We start from the raw sequence: 14,480 nt of genomic DNA, 5'->3' as shown, positions 1-14,480 counted from the left end.
TGTCAAAGGTCCCAAGCCCAGACTTGAATCCAACAGAAACACAGTCACTCTGGGTCCAAAGAAAACTTGGTTTGTTCAGGCTGGGAAAGTAAAGGCACACTTTGGCTTACAAAGTGTTAACCAGCAATTGCAAAATAAAGCCCTAAATAGATGGATACTGCACCCCGCCTGGACCCGTCCCTGTCCAAGTAACCATCATTTGGAGCAGAAGATTAGGAGCAATCAAGTAATCATCCCACAGCAGCGGCCCTCTTCTTTTAGCAATCAGCCTGTCCAGGATTTAGTCATGCAGTTTACAAGCCTGGCAGCAAGGAAAGGAAGGATCAAGAGCAGACACAAAAGCCCCCGCCATTTTCTCCTCCAATCAGCTGTTCAACAACCCGCCAAACAGCTGATCTGGCAAAACATGAAGTTCTGGCTGACCCCTATCGTCCTGCATGTTGGCTGGGTGGAAACCAGCTCCTGGGCCTCCAAAGGGCTACCGCTGCCTAGCCGAGCATGCCGCTGAAGGCTGTCGCCGTTGCTTCTGCCAGCTGCAGTTGCTCTGTCCACCAACTGAACCCCCCCCCCCAGTTAATGTCAAACCCCGCAGGGGCTTGACAGTTGTGCACGCTAGGAAGATCATAGAAAAGATCAGTGGACCTTCTGTGGAAGTGGACTGTAATCTCAAAGAAGACAAGCTGGCTTTTGATCTACTGTTCTACGTCCATGCAGTAGGAAGAGCTGGAAGAAATATACATAGAGTTGAGCGGGCATGGTGTCTCAGTTAAGAGCTTTAGCAACTGAATATGTATGCTTTAATTATGGTAGGGAATATGTATTGACGCCTACAGACAGCCTTTGAGTACTGTAGAAAAAATAGCGTTGCCATTTGCATCTACGTTGTCAATATAGGATGGAGCTGCTTGAATCAATACCTGCAAGCATATTTCTGTGTACTGTGTGCTGATAAAAAGATGTCATCATGTGTCAAAAAATAATTTTGGTTGCTCTGTGCAGAGTGAGTCTACATCTGAATGGTTATACAAGCAGCTTGTTAGGATTTTTGAGTTCTTGGCTTGGTAGTTCTCTTCTTTATAAAAACAATAAATCCATGAGCAGCTCTCTGCTTTGGGTTTTGTTCTGTACCAGATACTAAATATTGAAATATATCCTAAAGAATTTTGTTTCTGTAAAATCTTTACCAGTAGTAAAATGCCTGTTTTGCCCCATAGTTACTTCATTCAAGATATATTGCATCCAAAGGTGAAGTATTATGCAGTGTTTGTGTAGTCATGGGACTCTGTAGCATTAAATTGCCTCCACTTAGATAATGTTATCTTAGATCACAATTATAGAGAGCATCTTTAGTTTCACAAAGCCTTTCCCCCCAAAAATAGAAATTATATTCTTTCACATTTTTTCACTATATTAGTTCAGTGATCTTTTGTTGGATACATTGTTAAAATAGGAGCAGGTAGTATGAAGTATCAAGCCATGAGCTCCCCCTTCCTTTTGATAACCCTAATCTCTCCCCAATTGAGGAAGTTTTTTCTGATGGAGGAAGTAGCATTATATTAAGGTATCATTGTCTAGATCAGGGGTGTCAAACTGCCGGTCCACGGGCCGGATGTGTCACACCAAAACCGCGCCCACCCCATTGCCGGCAACGGGAAAAAAGTGATACGTTGCGACACATCATGTGACGTCGCGAGTTTGACATCCATGGTTTAGATCAGGGGTAGTCAATCCCTAACACACTTTTGGGGATCCAAGCCATATGTTAACAGTAATAAACTTAAAGGTCATTCCATCATTTTCGCTTTAAAAATGTTTGAAATATCAAACTTGATATTCTTATGAAAATTAATACATTACAACCTATTCAATTGAAAACTGAAAATACAGCCAATAAGCTATAATGCCATTTCAAGGGCATCAAGACTGAATGTTTGCAAGCAGTAGCACCTATTGTCTAAGACAGGGGTAGTCAACCTTGGCTCTTTTATGACTCGTGGACTTCAATTCCCAGAATTCCTGAGCCAGCTTAGCTGGCTCAGGAATTCTGGGAGTTGAAGTCCACGAGTCATAAAAGAGCCAAGGTTGACTACCCCTGGTTTAGATTGTAGAACAATGCAAAGGGATAACTTAAATTTTGTCTTAATTAAAATTTCTACCTTCAAGTAGGATTCTACTTTGAAGTCTAATACATTAAATGTGTATAAAGGCTATCTTGTACTGATCTGAAAATAGTGAATACTTCTAAATGATTGGAATTAATATCACCTGGTACTTGGCTATAACTCTGAATGTTATTTGGACTTTATAGTTTCACGAGTCAGGAGCAAACTATAGTTTACCATTAGAGGAATAATCAGTGCGGGTATGAAGAGTAGATAGATGAATAGTAGATCCCATGTTTTTGATAGACCTTAACTTAATATTTTATTTGTACAGAATATTTAACTATGGTTAAGTTTATAATGCTTTATTTGATGTTGGATTGTTTTAAACAAACCTAATGCTCATTGGCTATTTAATTTGGGACAAATTATTATGTTCCAAAACTTATTAATCTCCTGTAAAATAAAAAAAAAAATCATTTGGCATCCCAAAGGTGCTTTCCAAAAGGCACTTTGTTTTTTTCTTTGAAAATGTTTTGCTTCTCATCCAAGAAGCTTTTTCAGTTCTGGTTGAATGGTGGGGAATGGAAGGGTTTATATTTTTAGCAGTCACCTAGTCCTTACCCCTCTGAAGGTCCGTTGTTAGCTCAGAGTATCCCATCTTGGGGACAACCATGACCTGGATGATTGAGAATTTCCATAGACATTCAATCATTTGACAGTTGTTAAAAGTGCTGATAAAGCTAAAGTAATAGGGCTATACTATGACCATAATGCCTGCTGTAGTTAAATACTCTATTTTACTGTATTATGTATTATGTACTAACTGGAATTTCATTTTTGCCACATGCATATACAGTGCATTTCAAAGTCTAAAGAGGATAGCAGGGATGGATTACAGTTGTAAACCATTCTCAATCCAAATACGAGGGCAATTCAGAAATAATAATAATAATAATAATAATAATAATAATAATAATAATAATAATTTTGGAAGGGACCTTGGAGGTCATCTAGTCCAACCCCCTGCTCAGGCAAAAAACCAATGACAGACACTCGCAGATACAGAACTTGCATTATACTTGTAATAGAAAACTATAACATTACATTACTTTTCAACATAATCGCCATTCAAATTGAGGCATTTGTCATAACGTCTTATAAGGTTTGAAATTCCTTTTGCAAAAAAATCTTCCTCCTGGGAATGAAGCCACCTTGTAACAGCATCGTGAAGCACATTATCATTGTTGAAGGGATGCGAGTCAAGCCACTGTTTCGTTTAAAAAACTGGTTCATTTTCAGTTGGTTTAGCACACAAGTCAACTACAACACAACCTTCTCCTTCCGCTCCTCACTGCCTACTGAACTACTGTACATGGCGCCATAGGACGAGCGTCGCTATCATTGCCTATTTTTCGTGCATGTTTAAATGGAAGTTTGTTTCCAAATTGCAACATAAGTGGAGTATGCCTATTCTAGCACCTGGACATACCCATAAAATCCTAAGAAGAACACCTGCAGAATTGTACTAGTAGGATATTTTGTGTTAGAAAGCATTGAAGAGAGTCAGCAGGGATATATTTCCTTTTATTATCTATAGCCAGAGGTCATGCCTCTGGGAAAATAAGGCAGGAAATAAGAGATGTGTTGCAATTTCCTTTTAGCTGCTGTGAAGGAAAAAGGAGTTTAGATAGGTGAGCTGAATGTACTATATGACAAATTGACGTATTTGTTTATGCTGCTGTGGCATTTGTTTTACATGTAAAAAATGTATACAATATAAGTAACATAGATGCATATTAATCTTTAAAAATAATTGAAAATTATTTAATGTTTTTTTAAAATTTATTACATTTTGCTGCCTTTCTCAAATGCATGACTCTGGATAGTTAATATTTTTTTTTAAAAAAATAGAGTGTTCACAATATATCTATAGCTAGGTATCAATTGTTATCATGCTTTTAAGTATGTATGTCTTAGTTTTAGTTTTTCGTTTTAGAAATAGGCAGCATAAAATGTGAACAAGTAAATAAAAAATAATGGTTTTAAGAACACATATAGGTACTTGTATGTATCATGTCCATTTCCATGTTTACTATTTGTGAAATACTAATGAAACATGATCTTATTTATATACTCCTAAAATGCCTAGGACTGTAACCTTTAACTCAGCACAATGGTGCATCATTTTTTCAACCAAGATAGCTTAATTCAGAGGTCCCCAACCCCCGGTCCATGGAGTAGTGCTGGTCTGCAGCATGCCAGAAACTGGGCCGTGCAAACAAGCAAAGCCCCATTCACTGGATTCAGGCAGCACACAAAACCATGCTCCCTCCGGTCCGTGGAAAAACCTTCAAGGAAATGGTGCATGGTGCCCAAAAGGATGTGGGTTAACTTATAGCAGTGGTCTTAATGGGTTAACTTATAGCAGTGGTCCCCAACCTTTCTGTCCTGGTGACCAGGTGTGGGGGAGAGGGGATGGTTTTGTGCGAGTAGCAGGTTTGTGCATACATGCGCACAGATACACACATTCACACACTCATAGCTCCATTTGCATGTGTGCCCGCCACTTGCGCAAATAGAGCTTCATGTGCATGCAGGTGCACTGCTCGTACAGGTGGAGCTGCGTCCATGCTTTCCCACCACTTATGCAGCCCAGTTCTGAATGGGCACCGGCCCAGGGGTTGGGGACCCCCGACTTATAGATCCATAGAACTGAAAATTGGCAAATTTTATAAAACATTTTATGACAAAATTACCACAAAACATTTTATGACATAATACAAAATGCCATAAAACATTTCCTGTAGTTAATTCCTGATGCTTGAGTGTGCTATACTGTTCATCATGGGCTATTTTTGAGGCAAATATACATATCTCTGAATCTCTCTCTGAATTTTTTTAAAATTTTCAAATATATTAGAAGCTCTGCCATTGCTGAAGACATTGAGGAATCTGTTAAGAAAATAGTCAGTTTAACTATAAAGTTACTATATAGTTTATAGTAAGTACAGTACAAATATGACATACAATGTAGTTTAGTATTTTTTTAAAAAAAGATTAAAACATAGATAGACCATGCAGCAAGCTTTTCTTCAATCCTAACTATACTTCGAATGTAAGATTTTTTAAAATTTAAAAACATTTTAATAAATGCCTATAGCCTGCTGATTGTCCTAAACATATCAAGATATAAATTCAGAAAATACCTAAAACATAACATAAATAAAAGTAAACAATATTTATAATAACAGAGATACAGATTTTTACAAGAGACAGTAGGTGCAACAAATCTGAATGGAACGCCCTGAACTGAAGGATAAAAAATCCAGGTCTTTGCTCAGGGCCAAAAGCCAGGCCTTGAGGAGAAGCGTGTTTCAAGAGCTGGGATAGCCATGGCCCCGTGCAAGGATATCTCTCAACCTTCACTGCTAAAGAGATGCCACCTGCAGACCTTAGTGTTGAGCAAAATATTAGGAAAAAAGTTCCTTTGAATCTTAAACATTTAAATTATTAAAGGTTATTATTAAAATGTTCAGGTTGTTCTATAAGTTCGCCAGTATATTTCTTTAGGATTAGTTTCATGTCTGCAAAAGATGCTTGAGACAGCCTTCTACACCAGCCTCAAATGCTGAATCATTCAAGAGTCAACCCATGTAAGATAAAGTGCACTGCCGTAATCAAGCCTGGAAGTTACCTAAGTACAGTGTTCGTATTATTTCTATCCAACAAAAAATATTTGTTGATATTTGCAGAGAAGCATAGAGAAGCCACAAAATCAGATACGAAAATCACTGGAAACATTTACTAGAAAACAACCAAGGTATCTGTTGAATAAAGCAGATCAGCTCCGCTCTTAAAACAGATCTACAACCCTGCTTTCAAACAGCTTTCTAAACCTACAGAACCATCTTCTGCTTTTCTGAGCTGTTTTTTTCTCTGTTCACTTTGGGAAGGCTTCCACACTGGCACTCCCTTGCTTGCTCCAAGCTTTCTACCTTTCCTCTCCCGCCTCTATCCACTTGAGAAAGGAATGTGTCTCGCTTATCAGGGAGATGGTTATAGAGTAACGAAACTGGAGAAGACCTTGAGATGCATGCCAGCTGTGCCAGTTACCTGTATATCATGCCACCTGTGAATTGGCTGGATTTCAAATGGACATTATGACTTTGATGGGAGGAGGAATATATATATTTAGGAACAGAGGCTTATCAAAATTTGTATGAAATAAATTTTGGAATTCGTGTAAGCATTTCTTTAAAAAGTAATTCCTTTGTTTTATACACGGAATATTAATTTGTCTAAGTATCATGATGTTAAGAGGAACTACTCAGTTGAGTTGAGATACAAAGCCTACATATAAAAATAAAAAGTTTGGAAAAGCTGTGTCCTATTTATTTTAAGCACATTGTCAGTGTACAAAATATAAGAACAAAAAAGCCCTGCTGAATTAGGCTATAGTCACATTTGGTCTCTCATTCTTTCTTACCCACTGACCAACTGGATGTATTTGAGATACTCATAAGCCCAGAGAGAGAGCAATAACTGCTGTAGCTTCCCAGCAGCCAGTTTATAAAGCATGCTGCCCTATGATTCAGCAGGACAGAGTAACACAGTCATCAATCAGACATTGATGCCGTCATGTTTTAAACACCTGTCCGATCTCTTTGAAGCTGCCCAAATTAACTGTAATGCCACAACCAGAGGGAGCAAATCCCACAGTTTAGGTATGTGAAAAAATATTTCCTTTGGACAAATTTTACTTTCCCTGTATGTAGTTTCAGTAGATGACATGAAGTTTTAATATTGTACTAGAGAAAATAGTAAATTCTCCATTGTCATGCTGAGAAAAGGCGTTCGGGTAAGACAACGCCCCTTTTCATGAATGATTTTATAAATATATCTAACTTTACATTATGTTTCAAATTAAAGTGCCCTAATTGCTGTAATCTCGTTTCATAGGAGAGTTGCTCCCCTGATGAATCATAGACAGCATATACTGGCTGCTGGGAAGCTGTAGCAGTTATTGCTCTCTTTCCAGGCTTGTGAGATTGCTAATAATTTGTGTTCCTTCATTTTGTACCTCTTTCAGCAATAAAATATTCTTGTGCAGTTGTAATTACAGTTCTTTGAGCATGGTAAACAATACAATACCCTGGGTTAAGAACGCCTAACTTATGGACAATTGCTGTAGTTATGGACGGATTGCTGTAAAGCCTCTTATATTAAAAAAATGAATTAAGTACAATGGTTTGCAGTAACAAACACACACATTTTGTGACACTCATGAAAACATTGTGTAGCTTCAGCAGTCTGCCAGCTCAAAGAAGCCTTTTAAGTTAGATACATTTTTTACATATTTTTTTCTTATTTACCCTTTACATATGTACTTGTTCTAACTTATCTACAGATTCAACTTAAAAAACAAACTTAGGGATGGGTCCCATTTGTAACCCGGGGACAGCCGGTACGTATACTAGAACATTATTGTATCAGCAGTTTCTATTTCCTTCTTAATTCCTTGCATGGACCTTGCCTTTTTTACAGCAGCTGCAGTTGGCGTAACTTTTTCATTCATTGTCTATCTGATGCCAAGATCATGTTGATATATAAATAAAGTTTGGATTCTCTCTATGTGTTCTACATTGAACAGCATTTTGAAATTAATTCACCCAGTCCTTTTTTGCATTTATCAATTTGAACTACTTGTATCATTAGCAAACATGACTACTTCACTACATAACTTTAACTCCAGATCATTTATATGCAAATTAAAAACAACCACTGGTCCAAATGCCAATCCCTAATTCAGACTTCTTTACACATCTTGTGAATACGAGAATAAATCAGACATTTATTCCTCCTTCCTATTTTTCTTTATTAACTCTCGGGCCGTGAGATTATTTTTTATTATACTTTACCCAGAACCCCATGTGTAAGGATTTGTAAATTAAGATTGTCTTTTCCAAAAGAGCAAAGACATGCATTTGTGATCCTCTGACATTCCACTTCTCTGAAACAGTATTATTTATTAATAATTGAGGAATTATTAGACTCAGTCAAGTTGAGCTAATGTTAATGCTGACATATTAACTTTGGAGAGTTTTTTGTTCAGCTTGATAAAAATAGATGCTTCACCTACATGTTCTCAGAAGATCTGAATAAAAAACTGAAAAACAAAGGTTGAACTTGTCAATAGTTCTCAACTTTCATCAGCTAAAATCAGAAGCTATTGAATATTATAAACTAGATAATTGTAACAAATACATCTAAGAACTGACATTTTTGGAGGGAGGAAGAAGAGACAGGAGGCAGAAAATAGAAGCAGTTCATTTTGACACACTTATTCGTGGACAGTTTTGGATAAAAATAATTATGGGACTGATTATAGTTTTTTATTTCATAAGGTAATGGGGAACATATAGCTTTTTTGCTTTAAAAAAATAAATTCATTTAGCCTCTGTGATAGCATTTTGGGAATAGATTTATTTCCTGTAGTTTATGAATGTTGTGTAATCTTCAATTTCTATAATTGCTCAGAATTTCATTCTTGCACAATTGCTTTGAACATTTTCTAATTGGGGATTGCCCATATTCTGTCTTAGTATCAACAACTTACATAAACTTGGTTGGCAGTCATACATGAGAATTAGGATTCAAAGCATTGGATGCTTACCCTTAAGTTATTGTTACTACATTATGATGTCTACAAATGGAAGGATATTTTAAAAAGGATATTAGCTTGCAATAGATATCATTGTTAGTTAATCATTTTATCATGGAAATTTCAGTTGTGCTTGTGTATAAATGGGAACATATGTGTGTGTTTATTTACAAGAAAAAACTTCATAAGCAGCAAACATTACAAAATATTGTAATATTGGCTTCCACCGAGGACAATTAGAATCACATTTTATTAATGGGAATACCTAAATCTTGCTTTGTAACTTGAGAAAATTTAGAAAGAATTTCTGGGGTATCTGATATTTTGATTAAAGTATGCATCAAAATCAGGCCACGGTACTTTCTTGTGTGTCTAATGAAATTGATTATAAATGTATTAAAAGTGGATGGGAAAGAATTAAACTTCAGTTTGCAACTTTTGGATAGTGGTGGCTTGCATACTTCAAATTGTATATAAATTTTCAATAGCAGAACTGCAAAAGAAGAACTTAAATATTAAATAGTAGGTATAATAGATGTTTATAGTTTCAAAAGACACTTTAAACAATTAACTATTATGTTTTGTGCAGTGAACCCAAATTAAATTAAGGTTTGCTCATGCACATATATAATTAGAATTGGCTTGTAGCCATTATTCTTTATAAACAAATAAAGGCATAGTAGGATTCAAAAAGTAAGTAATTGCCACATGCATGAACTCACTTTTGGTAGCCTAGAAAATTTGCTTCACAGTTCTTTGATGCTTGTTATAACTTGTCTTGGAATTATAATTTGTATTATTTTACAACATTTAACTTATTTTTCCCGTCATCTTATATATGTATATATTATCTGTTATCTGTATCTCAAATAAGTGCACTTATCAGTGCCTATTTTCCAATTGTTCTGACTAGTTTTGGTCTTTCTAAATGCATGATTTTATTGCTGCTGGGAAATTACTCAAAAGACAGTGTTGCCTAATGATTTCTTCACGAAGTGGTTAAATCCGGATACAGCATGTGTGATGCAAAAATCAGAAAAGATACAGTTACTAAATACATCTTTTTGCTGACATCTGATGGCCATCCAGATTTTTTTAGTTCTAAGTTGACACCATTGAAATAAAGAAAGACACAAAATGCACTTGGTAGTTTTACATTGCATTATAAGTGCAAAGGGTTAATTCCTTCTGCTGGTAGACTAGTCAGTGGAATCAGGAGGAAGAACTGATTTTCTCAGAATCTGCTTCAGAGGTTTGGTGCATTATTTGAAGAGGATCCAAAGAGAAAGGAGAAAGAAGGAAATCCCACTGCATGAAATTTTCATAGCAAAGCTAACTTAATTTATAAAGAGTTTGATAAAATATTTATCAGTACTAGTTTTCTTGTGAGGGAAGGGGAAGAAGGCTCTCAATTGTTATGTAAGATGAATTTACATAATGCAAGCAGTTGTATGGTATTGTAATATGTGCTTTAGTGTTTACAGTACATATCTTTTTTTGTTTTAGATTAAATAGAAAGTCGGCCACTTAATTTTTCTCAGTGGCTATATTGGCTTTTGGATAGATTTTGGAGGCATTGTAATAATAAGTGGACCTGAGCCAACAAACACATAGGTCCTCTTTTGAGGCTGCATTTATTTTCTCCATCTTTTTTTGAGACCTCCCTTTTCTCTTTCCCAGGTAGTTGTTTGTCAGGGAACATATTTTGATAGAGTCTGAATTGTTGGTTAGATCAGGAGCTGAATGCAGCTCCATGGCCATAGGTTGCCCATCCATAATGTATAGAGATATTACTACTTATTTTTGTAGTGTTTATATATTTGAATGCTTTTCTGAAAAATGCCACAGATTCATTAAAAATAGACCAGTGGTTCTCAACCTTTTTTTTTAATTATTATAATTTTTTACAATTTTACAATTTCCCAATCCCTCCCAACCCACCCCAAAACCCTCCCCCATTCTTCCCAGAGCTGAATACAGGGTTAACTATAACTTATAAGAAAAAACTTTTAAACCCAAATAAACCTCAAGCAAGTATAATCACATTCAGTAAACAAATTATTAAATACTTTAACTCCATTTTATGTAAAAAAACAGAAAGAGAAAAAGAAGAAAAATAAAAAATAAAAAAATAGTAATAATAATAATAAAAAACAAAAATAAAACTATTCTACACTCTTAAATAATATCTTAAACTTTAAATATAAATTATTCAAAAGCTAAATGATATTTTCTTACATCATACTTATATTGTATAAAATTTATCCATCTTTCCACACCAAGAGATACTTCTCTTGCGATTGATCTTTCAAATAAGCTGAAATTTTTGCCATTTCAGCTAATTAAGAAACTTTAAAAAACCATTCCTGCCAAGTAGGCAAAGATTCCTTCTTCCAATATTGCCCTATTAACAACCTTGCCGCTGTAATTAAATTTAAATTAAAATAATCTCTTTGTCATTACAATCAGAAACAATACCCAACAAAAACAGTTGTGGGGTAAATTTTATCCTTCTTTTGAAAATTCTTTGAATATTCCACCATATCTTAATCCAAAAGGCTTTTATACTTTTACATGATCACCAGATATGATAATACGTTGCGTCCAAGCAACCACATCTCCAACATTTAGGCTGCAAATTTGAATACATACGAGACATTTTTTGTGGGTCAAGGTGCCATCTATAAAACATTTTATAAAAATTTTCCTGTAAGTTTTGCGCTTGTGTAAATTTGACATTCCTCACCCAAATAATCTCCCATGTATCTAATAAAATCGGTTCATCAAAATTTTGAGCCCATTTAACCATACAATCTTTAACTAATTCTGTTTCTGAATCCAATTCCACTAATACACCATAAATTCTTTTAATGTGGGTTCGACTTTGATCTCTAATTTGTTTTAGCAAATTCTCATCCTCTCTAAGCAAACCCACTTCCACCTTTCCAATAATTGTCTATACTGAAACCATGAATAATTAATATTTTCTTATGCTAATTCATCTATGGATTTTAATTGCCAATTTTTACCATCCCACTTAAGTAATTGTGTATAAGAAATACTTTCCATCTTAACTCCTTTCCGTATTCCTTCTATTGCATGCCATGGAATAGCCCATAATGGAATTCTTGAATCAAAGTTCTCAACCTTTTTAATGTCGCGACCCCCAACCGGTCGTAAGTCGAGGACTACTCAACCGGTTGTAAGTCGAGGACTATTCAACTGGTGTAGCACCGTTTGCAGAATGGGACTTTTGGCGGGCTCAGCAGGGCAGAGACAGCCTGGACAATTCCTATTGGCTTTTGAAAGCCAATAGAATTAGACTCTATTCAAGAGACTCTATTCTATTGGCTTTCCAAAGCCCATAGAATAAAAGGGAGTAGCACAGCTAAGGAAAAGGGGGAAAAAATGGCGGATTGCGTTGTTTGGCAACCCCCGTGAAATGGTTGTTCGACCCCAAATGGGGTCCCAACCCACAGGTTGAGAACCACTGAGATAGACCATCTAAGTCTAGTATTTTAGTGTAAGAGTTGTATCTGTTTCACATATGCGTTAGAAAAAACAAAACAGTCTCTTCTATGCCAGATTATTATTGGTAAATCATGACAGAAGTTTTAATCTTTTATTATCTGCTCTGTCCCTTTCATTTCCCTTGTTCATAAGTCATTCTAGAAATGGTGAAAATTAAAGAAAGTGAGGCCACCACCAAGTAAACTTGTACAAAGCAGATAATTCCTGGTTGTAATATGCTACCAGAAGCCTAAAAAAAAGCAGATGTTCTGAAGTTTGGGCTAATAAAACCAGCGTTTTCCAATTTACTTTTTTCTTCTTGTTATGAACTTCAGCAAATTAGTGTGCTCAGCCATGTTTGATTTGCAGTGTTCTTAAATTTTTACGTTAGTTTTTGGGGCATGGATAATATTACCCCCTTGACAAAGCAAGCATAATAATTACTAAGGTAACAAATGTGAAATGTTTATTTTTTATTTGTTGAAAAGATTTATATGGACACCTATCTGAAGCACTCTTAAGTGATTTTTACTTCTGTCATTTTTGTTGTTCAGTCACTAAGTACTGTCTGACTCTCAAATTCATGTTCATTTCTATCATTACCACACTCTATTGCAGTGATGGCGAATCTTTTAGAGCCGAGTGCCCAAACTGCAACCCAAAACCCACTTATTTATCGCAAAGTGCCAGAGCTGCATCAGGATTGTAGTGCTCTCGGGGTGGTGGTGGTGGGGGATGTGGCCCACTGGGTGGGCGTGGCTGCAGTGATCACAGAAGACTGGGTGAGTATGGCCGGGGCCAAGGTGGTGGGGGTCAGTCCCTCACCATCTCTGGGGCATCCCTGGGAGGCCAACGCCGCTTGCTCACTCACTTTCTGCCCTGTTGCTTAAAACGCCGCGTGCTCACTACTCTGGCAAACTCTGCTGGGGCAACAGCACGTATGCCCACAGAGAGAGCTCTAAGTGCCGCCTCTGGCACGCGTGCCATAGGTTCGCCACCATTGCTCTATTGTCTCTGCACTAGCATATTTTGTTATATTGATGCCTATAATTGTTTATGGGAGTATTATGAAATGAAGTTACTGTGTTCTATTTTTTTAGTTTAAAAACAATTCTAAAATTGTAAATAACATGATTAATATTTTGAGTGATTTTTCTGGCCTGGCATGACAACTTGAGTACATTTAACAATTGTTTGGAAATATGGCATATCTTGTCATAGCATAGAATTGAGTTATGGTTCCCACAACATGAAAAAGTTGCTCATTACTAATCTATATTTTGAGAAAACTTAAGTATTATCTTCCAAAGACTCTTTTCCAGGTTCAATGAGTAAAAGAGTAAATAGTATTTGGTAGGAAGCAAATTATACACTGCAGCTGGCTTGAGTAACTGACAAAAAAAATTATTTGAGGGGATGATGTACTTCAGGAATAGATGAAAACTTGTTTTAGGAGTAACTATCTAAATTTATAGCAAACATTTGTGGACCTAGTAGTTTTAGGGGAACTTCTAATAAAATCAGTACACTGTTTTGAATGCTTCATCAAAATGACAAGGCTCTCCCTGGAGTGCTGTTATTTCCATAAAAAGATGCCTGCTATTTCCTAATTTAGTCTTCAGATCTATGACTGATACTCTTGTTTTTAATGAATACTAACTGTACCATTTTTTTAATAGTATGCATGACAAACTGTCCTACTCTGATTGTAATGGTTGGCCTTCCAGCAAGAGGAAAAACTTACATATCAAAAAAATTGACACGCTACTTAAATTGGATTGGAGTGCCTACAAAAGGTGAGTGCTGTCACAACAGAGATTTAACCAAAATTTAGACAAGAATGGTCCCCGTAGATACAATATATTATGTTACATGGCAAATATCAATCCCTTTGGCTTCTAAGGGGGCCTAAATGTATATTACCCAAGTAGCTATTTTTTTCTTTCCTTTTTTTCTGTTTAGATGTTGTTGCCTATTTTGGTTTATCCGTTTTCTTTTTAACAATACAATTGATAGTATTAAGTAATCAGCTTAAGCAGAAACCTTTATTTTACACCAAATATTTTGATGTATTTTGCAGCTTCTCTTTATATTCAGTTATATTCAATAAAAGCTAAATAATCTTATTTATTTTTATTTATTAAATTTATATGTAGCCCATTTTTCCAATAAGGTTACTCTTATGCTTATTAAATTGGTATTAT

At 35.8% G+C, this 14,480-nt stretch overlaps 1 protein-coding gene across 3 annotated transcripts in view; it reads left to right on the top strand.

Annotated features, from left to right (window-relative positions):
• Nucleotides 1-14,480, top strand: part of PFKFB4 (6-phosphofructo-2-kinase/fructose-2,6-biphosphatase 4) — an 84,669-nt gene that overhangs the window by 35,461 nt on the left and 34,728 nt on the right. For all 3 annotated transcript variants that reach the window (XM_039348207.1, XM_039348206.1, XM_039348205.1), the window contains exon 2: nucleotides 13,956-14,072. In XM_039348207.1, the coding sequence (XP_039204141.1) occupies nucleotides 13,956-14,072 (117 nt within the window). The remainder of the gene's footprint in view (nucleotides 1-13,955; nucleotides 14,073-14,480) is intronic.

The sequence above is a fragment of the Crotalus tigris genome, unplaced genomic scaffold (genome assembly GCF_016545835.1).
Source record: "Crotalus tigris isolate CLP2741 ecotype Arizona unplaced genomic scaffold, ASM1654583v1 scf7180000018125.1543573, whole genome shotgun sequence".
Lineage (NCBI taxonomy): Eukaryota > Metazoa > Chordata > Lepidosauria > Squamata > Viperidae > Crotalus > Crotalus tigris.
This window is presented reverse-complemented; position numbering and strand designations above follow the sequence as displayed.